General features: G+C 51.0%; 1 protein-coding gene across 1 annotated transcript in view; it reads left to right on the top strand.

Moving 5' to 3' along the window:
• Nucleotides 1–24,162, top strand: part of CTNNBL1 (catenin beta like 1) — an 85,602-nt gene that overhangs the window by 25,723 nt on the left and 35,717 nt on the right. The window contains exons 5-11 of the mRNA XM_088154147.1: nt 2,064–2,159; nt 5,004–5,097; nt 6,542–6,633; nt 9,583–9,655; nt 9,862–9,920; nt 13,184–13,332; nt 22,208–22,389. Coding sequence (XP_088010273.1) covers nt 2,064–2,159; nt 5,004–5,097; nt 6,542–6,633; nt 9,583–9,655; nt 9,862–9,920; nt 13,184–13,332; nt 22,208–22,389 — 745 coding nt within the window. The remainder of the gene's footprint in view (nt 1–2,063; nt 2,160–5,003; nt 5,098–6,541; nt 6,634–9,582; nt 9,656–9,861; nt 9,921–13,183; nt 13,333–22,207; nt 22,390–24,162) is intronic.

The raw sequence follows: 24,162 nt of genomic DNA, 5'->3' as shown, positions 1-24,162 counted from the left end.
TCCTAGTCTACGCGGAAGACGGGGTCTTCATTACCAGAACCGGGCACATGGCCATATTTATCGCCTGCCTGAGGAGGACGGACCAGGATTTCTGGTGGAAAGCAAAACCCGCCCTCTGGCTATGGGGGCATTTCCCTCTTGGCCCCGGAACTCAACAGCGGGGCTCCCCTTCCTCACTGAGGTGCAAGGGAGAGAAGCATCTGGCTGCGATGCCTGGAGGTGGGGAGGGGCGGTTAAGGAAAACCGTCCCCCCCGTTCTTGGCCTCCATTCCCCATCTCTGCTTGAAGACTCAGCAGCCTCGGGTACCAAAGGGGGCTAGGTCTCAGGAAGGCTGTGGTTTCGGAACTGCACCCGGAGCCTCCGAGGAAGCACTGAACCCGCTTGCAATAGGGGCTTTTGACCAGGGGTGAGCTGGTGGTCCTCGGAACCTCCAGCCGCCGTCTTGGGAGAGGGGAGCAAAAGGGGCCCCATCAAGGAGGAACAACTGGATTGCCTTGGCCTGCTGGTGCCAAAGCCGTAACGCCTCTTCCAGGCAAGAGGTGCCTTGCGCGACGGCCTGCCTGCAGATCGTGAGAGCTGATTTCTGCGATGCAGGACTGAGGCTGCGAAGGGCCCCCGGGGTCCCATGGGCATCTCTTCCCCAGCCAAACATTTTTAAAGCATTGCTGCTTGGCATTGATGATGTGGCCGTTGGGGGCCTCCACCTGAGACAATGTGCTTTTCCGCAATCAGCAGCGTTTCCCCTGCCTAGGAAATACGTGCAAGTTACGGTGTGGGAGAACGAAATCCCCGGCCTTGAGTCCAGGCGCGGAGTGGGTCCTGCGTGCGTGTGCGTGTGCAGAGAATTTGCAGCCTTTAAACTGAGTTTTTAAAATTCCAGGAGGCGGCTGGGGAAGGGCGTCACGTGTGGGATGAAGGTGGCTGCTGCTCCTCTAGAGAGGGCGCTCAGGAGAGCTGTTATGTAGGACATTTCAGAATCTGGGCCATCTTTTGATGCGCAAGGAATAGGTCAGAACTGATGGGAGAACAGCCCGAGTCTCCAACGAGCAAGAAGGGCTGCCACTAAAGGAGCGGCCTCTGATGCCGGAATCTGAGGTCAATGAGGGGAGATGGGGCGCTGCGGTGAGGGCTGCCGGCTGGTTTGTTTGCTTGTTAATCGGTTGCAGCCTGATTAAGAGCCTGTTGGCTCTCCAGTTAGCAGCGACAGCGTGGCCTTTGCAGATGGGATTTCTGCATGGGGGCCGTCTTCTGTGGGCCTGTCCAAAGCCTCAGCAATTCCTTCCTAGCAAGACAGCAAGCAGCTAGGAAGTGGCCCTGGACCCTGTAAATTTTGCAGAATGCCTTTAATTATCAGATTATTATTCTCATTCCTGTCAAAAGAATCAGAGCTCTTGCCGATGCTGTGTGTCCAGAAGAGCTGCTCCCTGTTGCCAGATAAGCTCCCAGAGGAAGTGGGGGGATTGCCCCGGGCGGTTGACCAGTCTTGAAAACTCTCCTAATGCCCTGTGCCCCACGTTCCTGGGCACTGGGACTCAGCCGCACAAGTCACTGAGTCTCAGAATCCGGAATCAGAAGATAGAGAGGCAGAGAAGTGCTCCTGAAAATTAGAGGTTGACTTTCAGATTCTTGACTGACTGATACATTATATTTATAAGGCCACTGACTCTAGGTGGCCAACAACAATAAAACCAGAATAGGAAAAACAGTGAGTTGAGGAATGGTTCTTGCCTACACCAACCTTCTGCACACACCCACCCCAGGGAGCCCTGGTGGGGAAGAGCTGGGTCTTCAGACTTGTTTGAAGAACAGCAGGATAAAGGCCGTTCAAGTCCCTTGGGGAATGCTGTTCCAGATTAGAACTTGGTGGTGGCTTATATTTTTGAAAGTACTTCCAAAATCATGTCAGATTTTGAAGGCCGACAGGCACCATTACTTTTGAAAGGCATTGATCTGTGCAGACATTTTGGGGTGTCATTTTGGAAGGCACACTTGCAGCGGAAGAGTGTGCTCCCCAGTTGCTGTGAAGAAAGTTCTGCTTGTTTCCCTTAATCCCTTCCTACATGTGTCCATTGCAGTGGTAGATCTCTTGCAGGAACTCACAGACATTGACACCCTCCATGAAAGTGAGGAAGGAGCTGAGGTCCTCATAGATGCCTTGGTAAGTAGCACCTGGGGCCATCCTTGGCCACAAGGGCGTGGTGCTTTTCAGCACTGCCATGTGCAAAGGGGTGGGGTGGGGTGGGAGTGTAACCATGAAAAGCAAATCGAGATCTTTTGTGGGGGCAGAGCATCTCTTTGGAAGAAGAGAGGAGTCCACTGCACTAGCGTTCTCACATCGTAGTGTTCAGGGCTTGATGTTTAGTTGTGTTACCTTCCAGAGGTTAACGATGGTTGCCCTGAACGGGCTACTCTGCCTGCTCGACCAGAGGATAGAAGAGCAGAAGTTGAAACATGCTGAATCTCTTGCACATGGAAGCAATAAACCCAGACAAAACCTTTTTTCTGGGCCCCTTCTTCAAGGTTATTGACAATAGCAGACTTTTGAGTGTCTTTTATTGTTCACTTTGAACAAGAGGGGTTGTTTCTGACTGCCGAATGGCGCTTTCTTCTTTTGTGGAAGTAATTACTCTCTCCCCATCTGAGCCAAGGCTGCTAGGATAATTCATGCCCCACCAAGGGTCCCCGTACCAGGATCAGATGGGAAGAATGCTCTGGCTCGCCGAGCAGAATCGTCTGTGAATGGATCATCTTTGCTAGCCTTCCGGAGGGGTAGATTTTCCTTTTACAATTCAGAAAGCTCAGTTGGACTAATTATTCTTTAATGCTTTTTCAAATGACTCCTGTCCCAGCTTGTTTTCTAGGCAGACCGTCGTGCATCTCACTTCATGGCAGCTGCACAGATTCTGCTCCAGTGTTTCTCAACCTCGCCAACTTGAAGGCGTGTGGGGTTCATCTCCCAGAATTCCCCAGCCAGCTGGGGGATTCTGGGAGATGAAGTCCACACGCCTTCAAGTTGGCGAGGTTGAGAAACACTGCTCTGCTGCTTCCAAGAGTTGAGGCTCAGCCTGCTGGCGCACCCTGAGGGGCCCTTCCTGCATGCAACAAGAGAGAGAGCCTTGCCAGTTTTGCCTCTTCCTCTCAAAGCAGCTGCTTTTTTTTTCTTGTTTTGTTTCTGGAAACTGCCAGGCCAGTGCTCACAATATGAAAAAGAGGGCTGGGGCAGAGGCTTGTTCTTTGCGCTTTCCGCTTGGATGCTGGAAGGGAAAACAGGTTGGGTTCTGCTGCTGTCAGCAGTTTGAGGCCTGGGGGTGAAGGTGACTGCAGCAGGGCTTCAGGGTGCTTTTGAGGAACTGGGCAGTGCGAATGGTGGCGTCCTGGAAGTGGCAGGTCCGCTGACCGGCAGGCTGGATTCTGGAGGCTTCCTGGCATCTGCTGCACTGAAACTCGTCCACGCTCTCCTCTTGGAGATGCCTCTTAGTCTTCGAGCTGCCTTGTGTCCTTTCTGTGAGCAGCTTTAGGGCTGAGAGCTCAGTGGGGGCCCTTCCTCTGCACACAGAAATGCCCGGGTTTAATCCCTGCCATAGTCCTGCTTGAAAGTGTCCGGCAAAGAGGCTGCAGGAAGGCCTTGCCAGCCACGGTGGGCAGTGCTGCGCCAATGCGTCAACAGTCTGACTCCCATCATGAAGTTTTGCAAGCTGGCCTGGCCTCTCCTCCGCTGCTCCCAGCTCTGTTTACTCCCTTATTTATTTATTGAATCAATCAATCACAAAGACCCTTTTGATTAGCCTGGATATTTCCTTCCCCTTCGGCTCTTCCTCATAAGCGTGGATCTCTTCTTCTCTGCTCTTCCACATCTCCCTCTTTGGACCTCCCTTTCCAATCACCTTCCGAAAGCCCAGCCGGGCCAGGAGGGGGCATTTCTGCTGGATACCAAAGCCGGTGGCGTTTGTCCCATTGGCAGACACTGCGGCAAAGCATGTCGTTCCCGGCCATCGCTGTCTACAGCCAGCAGCCGTCCAGCTGACCTTTCCTGGGTGGTCAATAAACTGCTTGCTGAAGGATGCTCTTGAGCAAAGATTGCCACCAGCTCTGCAGACCAGATTCTTTGTATTCCTCTCAGCGGAGGCGGAGGCTTCCCCTACTTAATTTGTTCACGTGCCTGATTTGGTTGTCGCGTGATCTTTGTTTCCGCATTTTGTCCAGTGAATTGGCTGATAGCGTGGAGCCTTGTCCTCGGACCCTCTGGCTCTCCGAAATGGGCTTGCCCCTTTGGCACTGCCCTTTGCTCCCAATCCAAGGTCGGACGTGGACAGTTGTGATCAGTGCCAGACTGCCTCGGAAGACCCAGCTCATCCGTGCAGCAGGCCCACACCCCGAACAAGGAAAGGCAGCTCTAATCGGATAACGTGGCCCTCGGCCCACCGCAGTCTTAGAGCTGTGCATGAAAGGCAGGGAGGGGTTACCTGATGTGTGCATCTTCCCTCCCCTCCTGCGGAGAGGGCACTTCTTGCCTGGGGGTTTCATTAGGCGTGATTGCTCGGCCTTTGGAGTTTGCTCCATTGCTTCCCAGGAAAGGGGGGGGAGTCTGCCCATGCGATAACTGGCAGTCGAATCATGCCAAGGACTGGCAGGCAGCTGACGCCCCTTTGGGCTGTTCTGCTTGGCATTTTGGAATTCAAGGAGATGATGAGCCAATCAAGGCCTGATTTAGGGAACGGCAGACCTGTGACAAGATTCATATTTTTCAAATGTTTTTCTGTTGTGACTGACTTGGAAAAATTGTCCAATTAATTAAGGGCAAAACAGCCATGGAGGCTGCAGAGAGAAGAGCTTTGACAGAAAGATTGTTTCCCTGATCAAGCATCCCTCAATGGAGCAGTCTTCATTTCTGTTATGTTGGATTTCTTGCCGTCTGCCGATTTATGTGTGCTGCGCTGACCCGCACTCCTCCAGTGTGCTTGCTCTGAGTCTGTCCTTTCTCTCTTCCCCTTCCATGGCCCAGGTCGAAGGGCAGGTAGTAGCGCTGCTGGTGCAGAATCTGGAGCGTCTGGATGAAAGTGTTAAGGAAGAGGCAGATGGTGTTCATAATACTCTGGGTAAGTTCCGTGCCCATTGGAGGGCGAAGTGGGCCTGGGGCACCGCAGTTCTGGGGGGTTTCATAAAGTGGCTTCTTCTCCATGTTATAGACACAGTTCCAAAATCAACCAGCAAGTGATCTGGTGATGCCCTCCGGCTGTAAAAGGGGTGTTGGGGGCTACGTATGGCCCACTTCTAAGATACAGCGATGCACTTTTATACCTGATCATGAGTAGCTTTGCCCATTTGCAGTGACTCACCATGGCAGGCGCTGAGCTGGCGTCCCAAATGCAAATGGTTGTCAGGATGAGGGAAGGGACCTTGGCTCTCAGAGTACTACCTGTGGACTCTGCAAGAGTCCTTGGCTAACGGTGGGCTGAGCGACATTTTGCCCCTTGCTTTACGGTGATGTTCCATATCAAAGTGACATTAGCAACATAATGGCATATTTTCAGCCTTTGCTGAATGGAGAGGCATGTGACCATTAGCTCGCCTTATCTTGATGCCTTCCTCAAAGCTTGGGATTGGAGTCAAGTGACAGCCACTTACAACCTCCAATCCCAGCACAGTGCAATGGCCCTTCTGAAGAATCTGTTGCCATCTTGGCCTCTGTTCCTCTAACTCTTAAAGAAGAGAGAGAATGAAGTAGGCCATGACGCCAGGTCCCATCAGCTGGGGATCTGAAAATGTGACTTTGGTGCCTAGGATTTGAAGTACCTTTTGCCCTTCTTATTACTCTAGCACAAAGCCACCCCATTGTGTAGTTTTGGAGGAGTAGCTCTTCAGAAACTGGGTGCTGAAAGGGGTCCCCCCCCCTTTGCAGTCAGGATTACAAGAAAGACTACCTCCAGGGTGGAATCACACACTCTGGGTTGCTTTATTAAGAGTGACTCCAGAGCAGTGCTGATGTCGGGCCTGAGAGGTAGCCCAGGAAACTAACTCCACAAGAAGACTAGAAATATACTTTATTGAGATAAGCTATAGAAACAGAATCTTTCCCTTCCCTCCCTCTTATACCCCAGGGAGTCAGGGGACCCCTAGTCTGAGTCTTTTTCTAATACTTTCCACATCTTGGGCTTGCTTCAGCACCTGTTTTTCTCCTCCTGGATGTCTTCTCCAAAGTCATCTCCATGGCTCTATACAGCTGTGGGCAATGTCTGGTTGATTCTCCAAAGGAAAAAAGAGGATCTGGCAAGGGTGTGAACAAGAGCTTTTGATCTGAGAGAGGAACCCTCAGACAGTCTCCAGCCACCTGGCACTCTCAGGGCATGACTTAGCCACCATCATTCCTGACCAGAGGACCATGCTGTTTGGGAATGATGGACACAGTAAGCCTGAGGGTGCTGCCAGGTTGGGAAGGCTGTTGAGATAGGCTGTTGGCTATGAAATCTGGTGTCAGTCTGGAAATTCAAAACTGATGGTCTGTTCTCCACTCTCCCCCTCCTAATCCTCTTCTTTTCAAAGCGATAATTGAGAATATGGCAGAGTTTCGGCCAGAGATGTGCGCAGATGCTGCTCAGCAGGGCCTTATGCAGTGGCTCCTCAAGAGGCTGAAGGTGAGTGCCAGCCTGCTTTTCTCCGATGGTTCCCCCTAAAGCTGCAAAACAGGCCTTTCGTTACGTTTGCATATCTTTTGCCTCCCACCCCCATGAACCTGTAGCTTCCTCCTGTTCTCCTGCCTTAAACCCTTCCTAATTGTGGTTTTCTCCTCAGCCAAACTTATTCTCGCTTCTGTGTAGATCTTTCCCTTCAGCAGTTGGGATGTTTATGAAAGTATCTGATGTCCCAGGCATTATTCCCCCAGTTAAAGGTGCTGGCTAGAGTCTAGTTGAATTACCCACACTGCTGCAATGAGGCATCCATTCAAGCTAAACCACACTGCAGCCTAAACTCCATCAACAGCCCGGGTGAGCAAGGTGGTCTTTGGATGAGCCAAGCTACCAGAGGAGATCTACAGTTATAAGGCATTCTTTTGCGCTGCTGCATTGTGAGCGTCTGGCGCATGTGGCTTCTTCAGGGTGATACCCTGCTTGTCCTTAATTGAAGGGCAGGAGCTTAAAGGATAAGGTGATCCCTTAGCTACCCAGGTCCAAAGCCATCAAAGGCTTTTTGCAACAGGGCAAAAGCCTTGGACATTGCTTGGGGCATATGGCAGAGACTGTAGCTCTTTTGAAGCAGATGCTCAGTGTTCCTGGTAGTCTTTCCTCTTCAAGCAAACCGCACATGTCATATTGTGCTGGCTGTGGCTTCTGCACCCTCTCAGAGAGAGACTTAGACATAAATACGATGCAGTTGCCTAGCCTCGAGGTGACCAGTGTGTGGATCACTGTGTCTGATAGTGGTTATGGCTCTGGGACCTCCATCGGAGGGAGCATAACCTGATTCACGACAGGCTTCTTTAATTCCCAGACAAAGGACTCCATCTCTCTTGCTGAGAACCAGCCTATGATTTCTGATTTTCACACAGCTTGTTATTGTATCCAGATGTTGGCCCAGGACCATCCAAGAGGCCGGATACTGTGGTTTGGATTCTGCCCACGCCTTTGGGATAAACCGATACCAAAATTCTCATCATTATTATTAGATTTTTAACCTGCCTTTTTAATATACATTTGGTCAACATGCCTAATCCTCCTCCCTCCTCCTGTTTCCCCCACTACAACAGCCCTGTGAGGTGGGCTGGGCTGGGAGAGAGGGACTGGCCCAAAGTCACCCGGGCGGCTTTCACGCCTCAGGGAGGCCTAGAACTCGCAGTCTCCTGGTCTCCGGCCCACCTCCTTCACCACTGCTCTCAGGCAAAGATTTCAGGTTCATGTATGAATAAATCTATAATTGTCCAACGGCTGCTGACCCTCCTCCTCCTGCTATAAATACGCTCTAAATGGTGCTTCATCAGCTGCAGGAGCGTACAGATGTTTCTCCATGACCCCGGGTACTTGTTAGTATGCTGAATGTTCTGGAAGTTTTGGTTGGGTGTGATAATGCAATCATGCTTTCTGCCCTTAAGACTCAGCTTACCAGCTTTATTCTGGGGAGGTGTGTCTTGAGCATCAAGCTGTTGGACAGACAAATGGGGCTCTGCTAGTCCCCCCCCCCGGGTCATTGAGGGCCCTGTCTGTGGTCTTGCCATTGCCAGAGGCCACCAGGGGAGTTGTCCGGAATCCTGCTGACCTTGGAGGACCTGAACTGACTTTGAGCACTCCGTGTTCCTGAAACCTTGATTTCCCCCCCGCAAAAGGGGGCATTGATGGCACGGGCCTCTCAGGTCCCCCGTGGGATAAAAACCAAGCACGAAAGCTTCCCCTTTAGTCCTTTGGTACAGCTCCCATTAGGAGACGTTCCAGTGATGGGAGCAGGAAAGGTCTGTGCTTAGAACTGGGTATTTAGTGGAGAAAGTATTGAAAGGAAACAACTGCAAGCAGTTGAATGCAGTAATCCTAAAACTCTTAAGCTATTTTCATTCTCATTGAAGCATGCACATTTATCTATTGCTTTGCATAATTTGTTCTGTCTCAGCTAGCAAGGAAAGGTAAAGACTTTTTACGGATCACCCGGCCTGCCATACTTCCAGGTTCTTAAGCCCATAGTCACTTTATGTGGAGGCCGGGTTAACATTCGGAACTGATTTTTCGGGATGCTGAACGATAAGCCAAAATCTGGTTATTTTTGTTGGGCCAAGATTTCTGACCAACCCAGTGATTATCTTATATAAAATAAAAAGTATAGGGATAAGATTTGGGTGGTGGGCAAGAAAAAACATCTGCTGCCCTCCAGTAAGGACAGACTCCCCAAACGAAGAAGGGTGGGCGTGGGGGAAGTTACACTGGACAAACTGGACGTTTCATAGGTTGCGGAACTGGACATAGACTATCAGGCTTGAAAAGTTAAGATGGTCAGCATCACAGAGACCAAACCCAAAGTGGACCTGGAAAACCTCAGCATCCTGCTTGATATTGTGCTGTGATGTTGCAGTGTCATAGTGTGAACAACAACGTCTCCAGGATTATTAAAGAGGCTGTCAGTGTTTATAAACACCCAGAGAACTTAAATAGGGAGGGAGGGAGGGAGGGAGGGAGGGATCAGCATCCCAGTGGTGGTGTTGAGAAGGTCTCTCTGGGTTGATCATGGTGCTCTGACCTGGGGCTGCTTGAAACCTGCAAGGAAAGCGGGGCCCACCAGGAGCCCCAGGGAAGGCAGTGGCGGGCCGGCCAGGAACTGGTCCTTGGGCAGCCCTGGAGAGGCCGCTGGCTCAGCCGCTCTCTCATTCCAACCACAGCAGACTGTTGCTGGGGCCCGCCTTGTGTAGGTAGTCAGGCTCAGTCCTGGGATCAGCTTCTCCAACTTGAGGGGGTTGAACTGAAGAAAAGCTAGCCAGAATGACGCATGGGAGCCTGGGGACTACAACTCCCATAACGCCCACCCAAGACAGTAACTCCTTTGCCATGGGAAGTATCAGAAACGTGATTCCTTACCAGCTTCTCTGCTCTTCCCTCTGCCTTTTGCAGGCCAAGATGCCCTTCGATGCCAACAAGCTCTATTGCAGTGAGGTGCTGGCCATTCTCCTCCAGAATACAGATGGTGAGCCCTGCTCCTGCCCGGCCCTTGCTGGGCCCCGTTGTGCTGCCTCTGCTGCACTCACGCACCGTCCCGCCTTCTCCTCACCTTGATGCTCCCCGCTTAGATGCTCTGTCAAGCCGTATTGATTTTATTTGCTGATATCGCTGTGGTAGGTGGCTGTAAAACCTGACCTTTGGCCTCCTTTCCCCCTCCTCTCCTTCCTGTAGACAACCGGGAAATGCTTGGAGAGCTGGATGGGATCGATGTGCTGCTTCAGCAGTTATCGGTGAGTAATTTGCTGCCCTCTTGCTTGCCCTGGAAGTGGGCTAGAGGGAGAGGGGGTGGAGGAGGAATGGTGGGCAAAGCTCAGCCAAGGGGAGAGGAGCAGGTGCAGCGGGAAGAGAACAGAAGTTGAAGCCTGGCATGCTTTTAGTCCCTTGCGGGGGGCTGCAGTCCATGTGCTTTACGTGGAACAAATGGGCTCCTGGCTATGAAGGATCAAGAAAGAGCATTTCCCCTCTTTTCACTGGGGAAAAATGGATACTGGACACAGTCAGCCTTTGGTCTCTGCAAGGATCTTTTCTTCAAATACAGGTAGTCCTTGACTTACAGCCATTCATTCAGTGACCATTCGAAGTTACCGCAGCACTGAATGAAGGGACTTATGACCGGTCCCCAAAATTATGGCCACTGCGGTGCCCCCGCGGTCACGCGATCAACATTTGGATGCTTGGCAGCCCACCCGCGCTTACAACTGCAGGAGTGCTTCAACTCACCCCACCCACCTATTTCCCCCCACCTATGCCCTTTTGGCCCCCTGCACTCTGTGGCACCTGCTGCCCCAGCTGACCTTCGCCGTCTTCTTGCTCCCGCTGCTGACCAAGCATGCCTGACCTGGCCCTTCGTGAGGCACCTGCTGGCCACACAAGGCTTTCTTTCCCAGCCTGTGCATGGCAGTTTCCTCATGAGACCTGGAGAAGATGGCCTCACCTGGTTCACAGCTGCCTCACAAAGGGCCAGGGTGGGCATGCCTCGTCAGCAGTGGGAGCAAGAAGACAGCGAAGGTCAGCTGGGGCGGCAGAGCGCAGGGCACCAGGGGCCTCAGAGTGCAGGGTACCGAGGGCGACTGGGACTGGGCTGGGGTGGCTGGGCCTTCCCAGGGCCTGCTGGCTTTTCACTGTGCTGCTTGGCTGGGCTGGGGCTGGGCTTTGCATGGCACACAAGGGCTTTCTGGCGCACCACAGCTCTAGGGCTTTTTGCTTTTTGCAGCCCCAGAGCTGCGGTGCCCCAAGAAGCCCCTGAGCCGCAGCGTATTCTTTTCCCAGCCTTCCTGAGCTCGCACTGCCCTCCAGCACCCGCCCCCCCCAAGTTATGCACAGTCTGCACTGGCCCTCCCAGGCCTCCCCCCCCCGTGGCACCCGCATCTTCCTTACCTGGGACTCCTGCCTCTTCCTGCTTAACAAGATCTTGGGGTTACAACAACAACCGGGACTGCCCAGGATTGTGGCTGCTAAGCAATGTGGTCACGTAACGTCGTGCTTTACAGTCGCATCACTTAGTGATGGAAATTCTGGTTCCAGTTGTGGTCGCAAGTTGAGGACTACCTGTAAATCATCTGGAAACTAAACAATTGGGAAAAGTCTGTGGATCAGTTGCACTGATTGTGGCTGGTGCTCTGACGTGGAGTCCTGGCATCTCTGCTTTCTCCAACCTCCTCTATAATGTTTGCAATTGTTTCTATTTTATTTTACATAATTCTCTTTGCCACCCAGAGTTACTCGTTGAGATGGGCGGCTGTATAAATTGAATAAACAAACCATCCAACCAACCTCTTGGCCCTCTTTGCACCACATGCTTAACTGGGTGTAAAGTTGTGCAAACTCCAAAATTAAGCTAATTCTCTCAGTTGGTTAACCCGGAAGGATATCTAAGTCCAAACTGACACTAGCCCCCATCACGCCCATCAATTATTGGAAGGCTAGCCGTGGCTTCCGATGTCCATGATCAACCCACATCCTAGAGTCCCTGTGAAAGTGACACTTCTCTAGGCACTTAATCTCTGTAGACATTTCTGTTTGCCCCTCCCCCAACCACATGGGTAAACAGGTGGCAGAAGCAGGTGAGCCACATGCCCTCCCTTCCACCTCACCTATTTGCAGTGGCATTGGCCTCATTGCACCGCCATGGATTTCCCCTCCTGCCTCTGCAGGGAAAAAATAAAATGCAAATGGCAGGAAATGTGGGGGGGGGGGGCAGGAATGACAGCTCCCAGCCTCCTGGGCGGCAGCTGGGACGATAAAACGCTGCAGGGTGCCTTTGGTTCCTGAAGGTGAGAGCAAACGCGCCTGCAGTGGTCCTCCTCATCCTTAGACCTCCCAATTGGCAGAGTCTCGCTTGTCCAACTGTCCATGGCGGTCCATGAGGATGCCCACTGCCTCCCTGGGATTGCAGGCTGTCCTGCAGGCGGGGGCTCCTCGGTCAGAAGCCACCATGTTTGAAGCTGTCTCCCGGCCCAGCCTTTGCCCTTCCTGTTTCTAATCACCAGGCTGTAGCTTCCCTTTGATTTCGTGGCCCTCCGTCTGAGCCAGGGGTGACCTGTCTGCCTCTGGCCGTGCCCGGCAGCCTCCGCGAGGGCAGACAGTGCCCCTTGCGCAGGCTCCGTGCCCAGCAGGAGATGGAGGCTCTGCACTACGGCTCCTGAAGCCTTCTGCTGCTGGGCTTCCAGCAGGAGCTCCTGGGAATTCAGCTCTGACAGCAGCTCTGTCAGGCGTCAAGTCTTCCTGGCTCAGGAGCAAGGCAGCAGCATCCGGGAGGCCTCCTCCTGCTGCTTGTCACGCAAGGCCACCCTGAAGCCACCCTGTGGAAACACGAAGGGCCCTGGCTGCCAGCCCCGTGTTGTTAAACAGCAGGTCATTCGGGCTGCCATACAAGCCGGTGGCCACGAGGTCCATGAAAGACCAGCTACCAGCACGGATTCTGTCTGAAGGCACCAAGCTGGGGAAGGTTGGGCTAGAAAGCAGTGATGAAGAGGGTGAGGATGCTGCTGGTGTGATGTTGCAGGGTTGTTTTTAATGTAGCTCCCCCCCCCCCCTTCCTATACAAACAGGGCAGTCTAGGTGGTTAACAACACACTGGATGCAAAAAGGAAATAACTTGAGTAGAAATGAGTATTAAAATCAGGTCATCCTCGAGCTTTCTACTTCCCCAAGGAAACCTGTGCAGCGGTACTGAACCTTCCACCCTCCCAGCTTGTCCCACATGGCTGAGCCAGCTCCCAGTAGCTCCCAAGCCCTCTGCCTGCCGAACCAGCAGCTCCCTTCAGGGAGGCTGCTAAGAAACGTCCCTGTGGTGTTAATACATTCAGCTTAGGCAACTTGTGAGTCCCCTTGGATTGTGCTGAATGCGCCACGTAGGCCTTTCTGCAGCCCCAAGGGCATGAACCTCAGGGTCCCATTCAGGTCCCCATGTGCAGAGCATGCCTTTGAGGCCCAAGAGGGGTCTCTGGCGAGGCAGGCCGCTGACAGGTCTCCTTGTTTCCTCTTGAGGCAGGTGTTCAAGCGCCACAACCCAGGCCCGGCAGAGGAGCAGGAGATGATGGAGAACCTGTTTGACTCCCTTTGCTCTTCCCTGATGCTGAGCTCCAACCGGGACCGCTTTCTGAAGGGGGAAGGGCTGCAGTTGATGAACCTCATGCTCAGGTGAAGGCACGCTGTACGGGACCCCAGAGCCAGGCCTCTCTGGGGACAGGGATGGAGGCTCCCCCCACCCCGCCAAAGCATAGATAGAAGCCGGCTCCCTGGAGAGTAAAGCCAGCCTTCGGTTGCCGAAAGTGGGCCTCCTGGGCCCAAGATTTAGTGGGGGAGAAGGGAGGAAGGGTTGCCTCTGCTCCTGTGCATGGTCTCCCTCAACAACCAGTCATAGTGGCAATGACCGTACCAGCCACGGGGTGAAGGGACTGTCATCCAGCACATCTGGAAGGCAGCAGGCTGGGGAAGGCTAATGTGAGGAGAGAGGGAGCCCTCCAGGGCAGCCAGCCTTTGGGTTGGAGCGCTCTTCCTTGCACTCGGCATCCAGTCACGCTGACCGCTAAGGCCGTCTGTAGTCAGTAGTCAGTATGCCCAGAAACAGTTAAGGTAACAAGGGCTTTTCATGGGTGGGGTCTCAGTCTGGGAAGGGGACGTCCACTTCCACTGGTCACTTGGATGTCTCCCTCCGGTCGCCTCACGCCAGTTCCACGGAGAAATGGGAAATCAAGCCTCGGCAACTTCCCTTCCTGGCCTGGATGTGAGACCGCAGGAGCCCCTTGTTTTGAAAGCTCCCATCCAAGAGCAACCCCCTGTTCAGCAGCCTGCTTTGCGGATGGAAGCCGAAAAGTCGCAAGCAAGGGGGAGTATCGGTGCTGCTGTGGAGCCCCAGCAAAGAGAACCCACCCGCGTCCCTCACGGTTTGAGGCAGGTGGTGAGATTGTGGCAGACCTGGACTGCGTCCCGCATCCCCGCCGCTTGGTTTCCATGCCTGTTTGCGAACACGAGTGCTGCTGGGGCAGGGAGGGGGCCTCTGGGGGCAGCTTAGGAATCCCCGGGGGCCATGGGCGGGCACTCGACTGCTCTCCCAGATTCCGTGGAATGCTTCGGGGCTGGCGTTGAGGTTGAGGGAGTGCCACAGCCCCCACACCCAAGATATAGCTTGCGTGAAAGCCTACTTTTTCTTCCACCCTCCCATGGGGGACTGAGCTCACCCCTCCCCACACCCTCCCTCTTGCTCTTGCTCTTGCTCTTGCTCTTGCTCTTGCTCTTGCTCTTGCTCTTGCTCTTGCTCTTGCTCTTGCTCTTGCTCTTGCTCTTGCTCTTGCTCTTGCTCTTGCTCTTGCTCTCAGCTTTCCCTCAGTGGAGGGAGGTCTTTGGAAAGGTGGCTGGCAAGAAGTGATCTCTTCCTGCAGAGCCAGGCTGGCTAATGCACAGCAGCAGCAGGGGACTAAATAATAACCAGGAAACATGGATTATTTAGACTGGGTTCTGCTGAGTTTTCTTTAGGCTGATTAAAGCAAAGCTGCACAGTCCTGGAGCCACGGCGGAGAAGAGGGCGCGCTTCCTTCCTGGATGTCCTTGTCCTTCTCTCCTCTGGACTCAGGCCTGCTCTGCTGGCCTTGCAGAACTAATTAGCTGGAGTCCTTGAGCTGCACAGGAGGGATCCGGTATTTTAATTTTTCTCACTGGGTCTTCCCATCCATCCCCTACCTGCTCCTCCTTCCCACCCCCGCCTCATTTTGGGGTTATGCTGTTTGCCATCTCCTCTTCCATCTTGGCAAATAATGACAAGGAGAACAAATGGGTCCCCAGATGTGGCTACATTTCAAAGGAGCTCTGAAAGGCAAAGTGAGGCTTAAACCCACAGCCTGCCAGACATCGTGGAGCATCCCTTATCCCCCTTGGAAAGCGGGGGTTGCAAATAAAGCACAGGGTTGGCATGAAGCCAGCCCTCCCCCTTCCAAGTCCAGTGATGCCTTCTCTTTATCTTCTAAAGAGTTGGGGCAGATGTCTCCACTCATGGTTATTGGGCTGGCATAAGAAATGAACTTCCAGTGGCTCTCAACAGTGTTCCTAAAGACTTTTGCAGCAACAGCAGAGACATCAACTATCTCCATTCTTATCGCAAGCCACAGTTGTACTCTGGCTCTATGCTGAGTTGCCTTGGAAGAGTGGTGAAAGGCTCAGTTCACCAGGAGATGGTGCCCAGCCAGGTTTTGACTCTGCAGCAGGAGATCCATCTGTCTCTGAGAAGCTCTTCCCATTCCTTGAGATCATTTGGGGAGGCATTTCTTTCAGGATGCTTAGCGAGGACACAGGGTAGGGCTGAACAAGTGGCTGGTGGAAACCACAATTCAAGCATTTTCCCTACCACAGATGATCCATATGGTGACGGTAGATTGGAATTACCAAGGCATTCATCTTGGGACTCTCTCGTTGGAATGTACAGCGTTGGGAATGTATAAAGGTTGTCTTTGAATGTTGTATTTTATGTTATATGTTAGTACCAGTAAGGCCAGGACAGTAAGCATTTGTCTGTGCATTCACCAGGAATTGAACCCAGTTTGATGGCACACAACTAGTTAACCAGTATAATAGTAATGATGGCTAGCATAACACTTTTAATCAGTCTTTTGTTGCTTCTCCACCTTCCCTATCCATAACCATAATGCCCTTTTCATCCTTGGTGCCTGGGTGATTGTTGCAAAGATAAAAATTGCTGATTGTGCTTAAACTGTGTATGTGCACACACACATATGTCTGCATGTGCACTTTGTGGTCATGGTTCTTTGCCTCGGTGAGATTCCCTGGCTCTCACGTTTTCCTGCGTGCAGAGGACTCTGTAAGCAATTCCTATATGGCAGTGACACTTACGACTCTGCAGGATTATTTTTGCCAGCAGCAGCGGTGGCAAGAAAGTACTGCCCTTACTGGCCCACATTCTGAGCTGCCCCATCTCTAGGGTAACATGCATAATTTAGTTTAATCCAGGATGGGTTTTCCAGTGAGGATCCTGACCAGATGGCCCGAACCCGCTCACTCTGGTGATGACCAAAAGGACTCCAGTATCCCCAGAGAGGCCATGTCAGGTCAGCCTCCAGAGGACGACCGGGGAGGAGCCTTCAGTTCAGGACACTGCTGCTTGTGGATTGCTATGTTGTGTTTTGATCCTGGCTTCAGCTAGGACCCTGACTGTCAGTCTGCCCTGGCCCTACAGGGTGTGCTGCTGGACGTGGCTTATGAGAACCTGGTTATCTTGAACTTGTCCATTTAGCTGGAGGAGGGACGAAACTTCAAATTTGCTGGGTAAAAATTGGTAGCTGGAAAAGGCGTGGCCCTTCATAGCCGATGTAGGCTGCCCAGAGTCCTTTGGGATTGGGTTGGGTTATGAATGCTGTAAATAAATCGCTCGCCTGGTCTACATGTGAGCAGATTTAGAGCTGTGTATTTTATCACAGTGTGTATATATTGCCCCATAATAAAGGTTCTCAGGGCACTTTACAAAAAAGACCTAAAGAGAATAAGATTTACTTCCCAGTTAGCGGCCTCCAAAGGGAGGCTTGGTGGTGTCACAACAATTTCAGAGCTGTCTCCAGCTGCAGTTCTGTCTCTTCCCTGGCTGGGAGGTGCCTGGCATCTCTTGGAGTGGAAGTGATGCCCCTTTGTCGGCTTTGCAAAGGCAGGGTGAGGCTTCCGAGGCCCTCGGGAATGTTGACCTGTGAGGCCGCCGCCACTGCCGCCACCTCCTCCTGTGTAAAAGGAGGAAGGTAGCCTTGATCTCTTGGTGGATAACCTGGGAGGCCTTTTCCTGCAGAAGTGAAGGAGCTGGCTTAGTTTTTAAATTCAGGCCATGTTTGAAAAATAACGGGATGCATTTGGGTTGCGGGGGAAGGAGATGGAAGCCTGGGGAGGCAGATCACTGCTGTGAAGCCATTAGAATGGCTTTCTTTGACCTGTGCAGAGGCTTTTTCTGGCTGCATGGCACCAGCAGAGAAGCTGCGTGAAGGGCCGGGCACACAGAACAAAAGACAAATAGATTTATGTGTGGAGTGGAGTGCCCCTTGCCTGCAGCAGCCTCTGCAAAATCTTTCATTACTTTTCTTGTTTTCACATCACATCAGCCCCTTGGAAACTCAAAATTAATGTGTAACTACTGAGATTTCCTTTTATTACCAGCTTTGTGCTATGTTTACCTAGCCGAATTGGATCCTGGGCCAGGTTTTCTAAAGCAGCCACCTTCTGCAAGCATCGTACAATAGAGACCCTTGGTGGAAGGAAGCTTCCCCTGGCTCTATTGTACGGCGCTTCCAGAAGGATGCCCAGAATGGAAGGTGAGTTGAATGGAAGGCTTTCTTTTTGTTCTGGCTTCTTTTTACAGGGTGTGGCTGGGAAATTCAGGCCCAGCTTCGTAGGTATCGGGAGCTGCAATCAGCTATTCAGCACGAGAAACCTAGGCCCACCTGCTGTGGTCCGTGCCTGCATAAATCTGGCGAGCAGAAAGCCACAGTGAAACTATCCCTGATACTTGGGCGCTGCGGTGGGTCAAGGATGGAGTTGCTTTCTGTGCTGAGAACGGTGCAGACATCCTCCTCCTTTGGGCCTGTCTTTACTAATTCAGAGATGGATCCGTAGATCTCTGCCTGGTCTACTTGTGAAAGGGGATCTGAGTATTGAATAGCTGAGTATTGTGCTCTCTCACCAAGTCTTTAATTCACACACACACACACACACACACACACATTTCCCCTCCCTCTCTTGCACTCACAGACCAGGTAGCAAAATCAGGGGACTTCCTTGAGCCCAAATGGACTGGGTTGGGGTTGGGGTTGGGGTTGGGGAAGCTCCAGCCCCTCCCAAGCCCCTCCAGCCCCAAGAACATGTCAGTTGCTTGTAGGGTCCTGCCATTGCTCTCCTTTTGAAAGAATCAGCCAAGAAAGGTGGATTAAGATAAACTGCTTGCCCTCTGGTAGAACAAATATTTCAAATAAAACCAACCTCGGACAGACCGGTCAAACATCTATTGATCTCTAAAAGCCTGAACTTAAATGCCATGAATATTCCGGGGATCAGCTCCTTGCAACCTGTCTAAACACTGATCGATATACAATTGCTTCCTCTGAAAAAGAGTCCTTCAGTTCTCCAGCTAAAACACGAACTTCCTTTAGCCTTTTACTATTTTGATTTTCAAGGTGAAGCAAGCAGACTTGGAAACAAGGAGGGGTATAGATGTGTGTGTTGGGGCAGGAGCCGAGTAAATTACCACTCATCCCTGTTCCTCTGTTCCAACACCCTGCTCTGCTCAGCTCTGAAAAGTTAACTGGTGGATCCATTCGCGTTGGTTTCGAATGAGGACGTTCTTCTGTCTGCCTGATGCTGAGCTTCTTCGAGTGGGGTGGCAGAGCCTTAGCTTTCTAGCAACTGCCGGGGTGTGCAGGTTGGCGCAGATGGCCCTTGAAGCTGAGCAGAGAGCTGCGCGTTGCCCCTCTTCCTTTTGAGGGACGTTTTCAAAGAGAATTGCGAAAATGTAGGGTAGGGCTTACAGAACATCTGGAACTGACAGATTAGTCAGAAATGCTTCCTAGTGTCTTCTGGTACACCCCGGATTGCCAACTGTCTGAAGATCTGCTGGATAAGGTTATGGGGAGGGGGGAGGGAAGGGGGTTTCTAGGAGGAGATGCCTCTGGGATGCACGAAGTTTAGACAGGAGTGGGAATACTCTGTTTTACATGAAGACTTGTTTTTGCTCTTATAAACGTCATTTTGTATGTGGAGGTACATGCGTTGTGTGCATCAGAACAGCCTTCTGCGGTGTTCAACTTCCATAATTCCCAGCCAGGACTGAGTATGTTTTAGAGGAGTGGAATGTGGGAATGCCCTCTCCTGAGGCTGTTCTGTGCCGCTTTGGCCTCTGCAGTGGTCCTCCTCCCTCCCTTGGGCTTTCTTGGCTTCCCATTAAGACAGGAGGCGCTTCCAGTTTCTGGTTCAGCCTAACGCAGCCCCATGTCAAGCTAGTGGTGGTGGGTTGAGGGCCTGATTGTGCCTTTGGGCTGTGTGAGATGGTGGCCTTTTGTTTTGTGGGGTGTTAGAAGACACGGATGAAGTGGCCAAGATTTGTGGTCTCGCTCTCCCCTTTTTTCTTGCCTGTTCATATTCCAGTTCAGGCATCCCAACAGCTGTTGTTTCTGTTTCAGTGTCGGGTGTTTTCCCCCGAAAGACAGGCTCCCCAAACAGACTGGGGGCTATTCTGTGCTGAAGCAAGGGGTTTGATGACCAACGATTGTCTCTGTACTTACTTTTGTTGAATGACAGACACGCATCTGCATTTCGCAGCAGCATTTCCCAAGAGTGGCTGCAGTCGGGAAAGAGTGAAAACCTTGCTGGATGTGCCAGCAAGCATTCTGCACTGGCGGCCAAACTAACGCGGGTTACCAGCACTGCTTGCTTCAGGCAAGGAAGGAGAACACACAGGCAGAAGTAAAATTAATGACCATTAGTAAGTAGTTGGGAAGCAGAGCTGCTGAATAATCTAATATAGGCTTGGAGGCAGTCAAGCCAACGCTCTCCTGCGAAGTAGAACCTTTCAACTGAATGGGATCAGAGTTTTCTTCAGCAAGGCTTAGGTGGAGGAGCAGGTTCTTGCTGGATGGATCCCCGAGAACTCATATGTGCAGCCTAATGGCCGTGCCCCCCGGAGACACCCCGGATTATCCAGCCTTTGGGGCTTTTCCTTATGAAGAGAGGCTGGGCAGGTCTGTGCATCACAGAGATCCATTCACGTGTGTGTGGTGTGCAGAACTGGCTAGGAGGTTTCCTTCTTGTCTCTCTAATAGCCCAAGTTAAGATAGTGTGATGGACTGGAATGGAGGAAGGGGGGTGAAAACGTTGCTCTGGAGACGAGAGCACCGTTTTCACCCCCCTTCCTCCATTCCAGTCCATCACAGGTAGCCCACTGAATTGGATGGAGCCGTGACAGAACCCGAAGGAAGTCCTTCCCACAGCACCAGATTCAGGGATGGAGTGCTGCCAAAGAAACACTGAGGGTGGCCTCTAGCCGTCTCTGGCTTCCCAACAAGATTTGGGGCAGTGGATGGAAGGGTGGCTTCTGTGAGCTGGAGAGCAGCATCCGTTGTCCCAGCATCTTGGGGCACAACGGGCTGGAGGTAGCGAAGAGGGGAGGATCTGGTCCACCTGCCCTGCCCTGCTAGGGTAGAGGATTTTGGAAGTAGCCTTGACGAAGGAATGCAAGAATCATTAAGAGAAAATAACTGACAACATAGTCCTGGGAATGGAGAGGGTGTGAGAAAGAGTCCGTGCCTTGGTTCTGTTTGGTATAAGCGGGGGCCGACTTTCAAGATTCTTTTACTCTGCCCAACAACAGTAGAGTTCCAGCAGGGCTTGCATTATTTGTTCTACGGCCTGGCCTACCTCAGAGGGCTGACAGCTTGTGAGCTTCCCAGAAGCACCCATTGTTGCTGTAAGTAGCAAGCTGGTGCCCCCCGTGATCTGGTCCGGCAGGGCTGGCTTACGATTGAGCCCAGTTCTCCCTCTTTGAACTGAACTGTTCAGCTCCATCCTGGCCAAAGGTCTGCTGTTTCCTTTTATGAAAACGGACATGGGATCTTGTTGATGGCGAGCTTCAGGACCACTCTTTCTTCCGTTCATCTCTTCGCCGCTTCTGCACACACCTGTAGCTGTCATAGCAAGAGACATGAAACATTATTCGTGGATCAATAGGGCTCCGAGGAGGGAGCGTTTTTCTCTTGTGAGGCATTCATTGCATCTCTTGCTAGGAGGGGAAACCAGGGCCCTGCATGCTGAAGGTCCATAAGCAAGCATAGCAGGTAAAGGTGTGTTTTTTCTCAAGTAGAAAAACACAACAGTAACTGGCGATTAACGTCAGGAATTTTTCTGAAGGTGGGCAGGCGCATTTGACCGCTGGGCCCCTCTTGGAGATGGACCTTTCAGATCCATCTAGAGCACCAAAAGAAGCCCAGCTCAAGCCCCGAGACAGCCATGCCCACTGAGGCCCTCCAGGCAGACAGGTTGCCTTGAACCAAGAGGAACTCTAACCCACCTCCGTTCCTGGTTGGCTGGCTGGCTGGCTTACCCGTTTTACAATATTTGCAGAGTGCTGCACAGCAAGATGCGTGGCTGTGCCCAGCAAGGAATTAGAAGCAATAAAAAAATGCCACTCCCCCTGGAAACGACTATATGTTCTCTTGACACACCAGTTCAGTTGAGGGAAAAGCAGGAAACAACTCTAAAGGAGACTTAATTATAACCGAGTCCCTCAAGGGGATCCCGCTTAGGGGACTGAAAAGGTAAATAAAATACCATACGTTAAACACATTACAAGTATGAATAGAACACACATAATATGAACCCTAAAGATTTAGGTACAAAGAGGTTTTAGGCAAGATGATTTACTCATTCCCTTCTGTACAAACAAAATGAGCTCCAATTTTTGTTGTTGCTGAATAAGCTGTAATCTAAGATCTACTGAAAGTTTTGATCCTGATGTTAAAACAGTTCCCATTGTTCAGACAAAATAAGGATCTCTGATTTCTTATTCCATTCAGCCTTTATAATTTGCCTATCAGATTGATTTATCAATAATGGGTGTTTATAAAAACTAATGGACTTTTTTTGTCTCAGAATTCAGTAATCCCTTCTAATAAATTAAATGTCTCCAATTACTGGTTGACAAGGCCTTGCCATCTGTCCCTTGCCGTTCTGTAAAATGGGAGCAGGCCTGTGGTAGCCAACCTGATAAACAGAATCACACGATTAGCAAACTGAAAGCGTCCTCCAAAGCTTTTCTGTGCTGAAGTTCACAATACCCGTGAACTGTTTGACACTTAGTGCTAGAGAAAGGGAACTTTAAATAACTGACTCAAAAGGCAGGGAGCTCAGTTTCTCTCATCTGAAGACTGAATCTGAGTTGTGCCTCAGTTCCCCTTTCTGGGTCACCACCTCCTCCTCCAGCTGGCAGAGAAGGCTCCTGCAGCAAAGCCCAGCTCATGCGCAAACATCTTCCTTTCTGCAGAGAGAAGAAGATCTCCCGGAGCAGTGCCCTGAAGGTGTTGGACCATGCCATGATTGGGCCGGAGGGGGCCGACAACTGCCACAAGTTTGTCGACATTCTTGGCCTTCGCACAATCTTTCCGCTCTTCATGAAGTCCCCAAAGAAAATCAAGAAAGTGGGAACCTCCGAGAAGGAGCACGAAGGTAGGATTTCCTCCAAGCTCGCCCTTCCACTGTTCCTGGAAAAGTTGTCCTCTGAGAGAAGGGCTTGGTCCGTCCACGCTTCGTAAATCTTTCCCTCTCCTGTGCGGAGCCAGCGAGAGCGTGGAGGCGGCTGGGTTCTTCCCAGTAGCTCCGACTCCCAGCTTAGTGGCTAATTAGCTCCTGCATCTGTGCACGTGAGCCTGGCGTTTGAAGCTGTCTCTTTGATGCCAGCTCTTTGGAAAAGAGTAATGAGCCAACTGCAAATGTCACCTCCAAAGCAGTATTTTTGGCTCCCAGCACTGAAGTGTGACATGAACATCAGGCACCGCAGACACAAATTGCTTGTGGCTCTTGTTACTTTCTCACTTTCCTTCCACTGACTCCCCAGGGGTGGGGGGAAGGATCCAGAATTCCCATCAGCCTGAGTTGCTGATGATTTCAGCATGGCTGTCTCCATCTTTCAGCTGTGAGGAACAGCAAGGCTGGTACAAAATACGAAACAAGGACAGCTCCCTGGAAAGGTGTTTCAAAAACAGGCCAATGTGTGTGATTTGGTGCATTGGGGAATGGAGCAGGACAAAAATTATTCATCTAGAAAGTGTGTCTTGACTTCCCCTGACTCGAGATGCCGCCTCACTTGTACTGTCATCTTCTCCAAAAGACCTGAAAAAGGAGCACAGGGAAAGAAAGCCATCTCTGCTTCATGATGCCTCCTGAAGTTGTAGTCCATTCTGCTAAGAATTGCTTGGCGTGGCTAATTTATGGTTGAGATTTGCAATGAATGAGTGTAGTATTAAGCATGATAGTACAAAAATATTCTGGGAAAAAACATTTTCACTCATTTTCTCAAGTTTCAAGGTTTAAAACGAAAAATTACCTTTTCAGTATGCATATTTAGAATTTAACATTGTCCATTTGCCTGACTGCATATCTCCATAAGTTTCAACTCTGGTCATTGCATTTGAATTTTTTATTTATTTATTTATTTATTTATTTATTTATTTATTTATTTATTTGCAAATCTTGCATCTTGTGTGCATGTTAGTATGCTGCCTATATCTACTAGTTGGTTGATGCAGGCCAAAGTATGTTGGCTTGAAAGATAGTGTACACGAGAGATCCTGGCTTCTGTTGAACAGTGTGAACATGTGTAGGATAAAATGGGGCTTTGGTGACCCAAATATGCAAGAAGTGACTGATCCTGTCCTTCCTGCTAGCAAGTGGGGAAAATTGTGCAATGCTCTGAATGAGGATAATAATTCAGAAGGAAAAATATTCTGCCAAGTGACCTTAGCGGATAGGTGGGAATGAGACAAGATAGTATAGAAAAAATGAGTGGGCCATTCAGGGACCCTTAGAAAAATGTCGGTTTTGAATACATCAGCGTATTTGTATGTACACTGGCAAAGAAGTGGTAGAAATCTAAAAATATGATTGTTTACAATGAAAGATTGAGAGGATTATTCGTTTATTAAACAAATTCATATGGTCACGCATCTACTAAAAGAAGTTTGAGCAGCAAACATCATCCAAAATTTACAACTCAATTAAAATGTAATTTGAAGCTCCTGAAAATGTCATTACTAACATGTCAGCATGGCCACACCCACACCAGAGCTTCATTATCATCCTGGCCCCAGTGCCTGGCAGAAGATCCAGCTCTTCACAGGCTTCTAGAAGGCCAGAGCAGGGCTGTTCATATGTCAGGGGGAGGCTGGTTCACAAGGCAGGTGCCATGACAGAGAAGACAAGCTTTCTAGGTCTACCAAGTCA

This window comes from Python bivittatus, unplaced genomic scaffold, assembly GCF_059951505.1.
Source record: "Python bivittatus isolate LINGU-HERP-01145 unplaced genomic scaffold, Pbiv_v1 ctg000700_np1212, whole genome shotgun sequence".
Classification (NCBI taxonomy): Eukaryota; Metazoa; Chordata; class Lepidosauria; order Squamata; family Pythonidae; genus Python; species Python bivittatus.
This window is presented reverse-complemented; position numbering and strand designations above follow the sequence as displayed.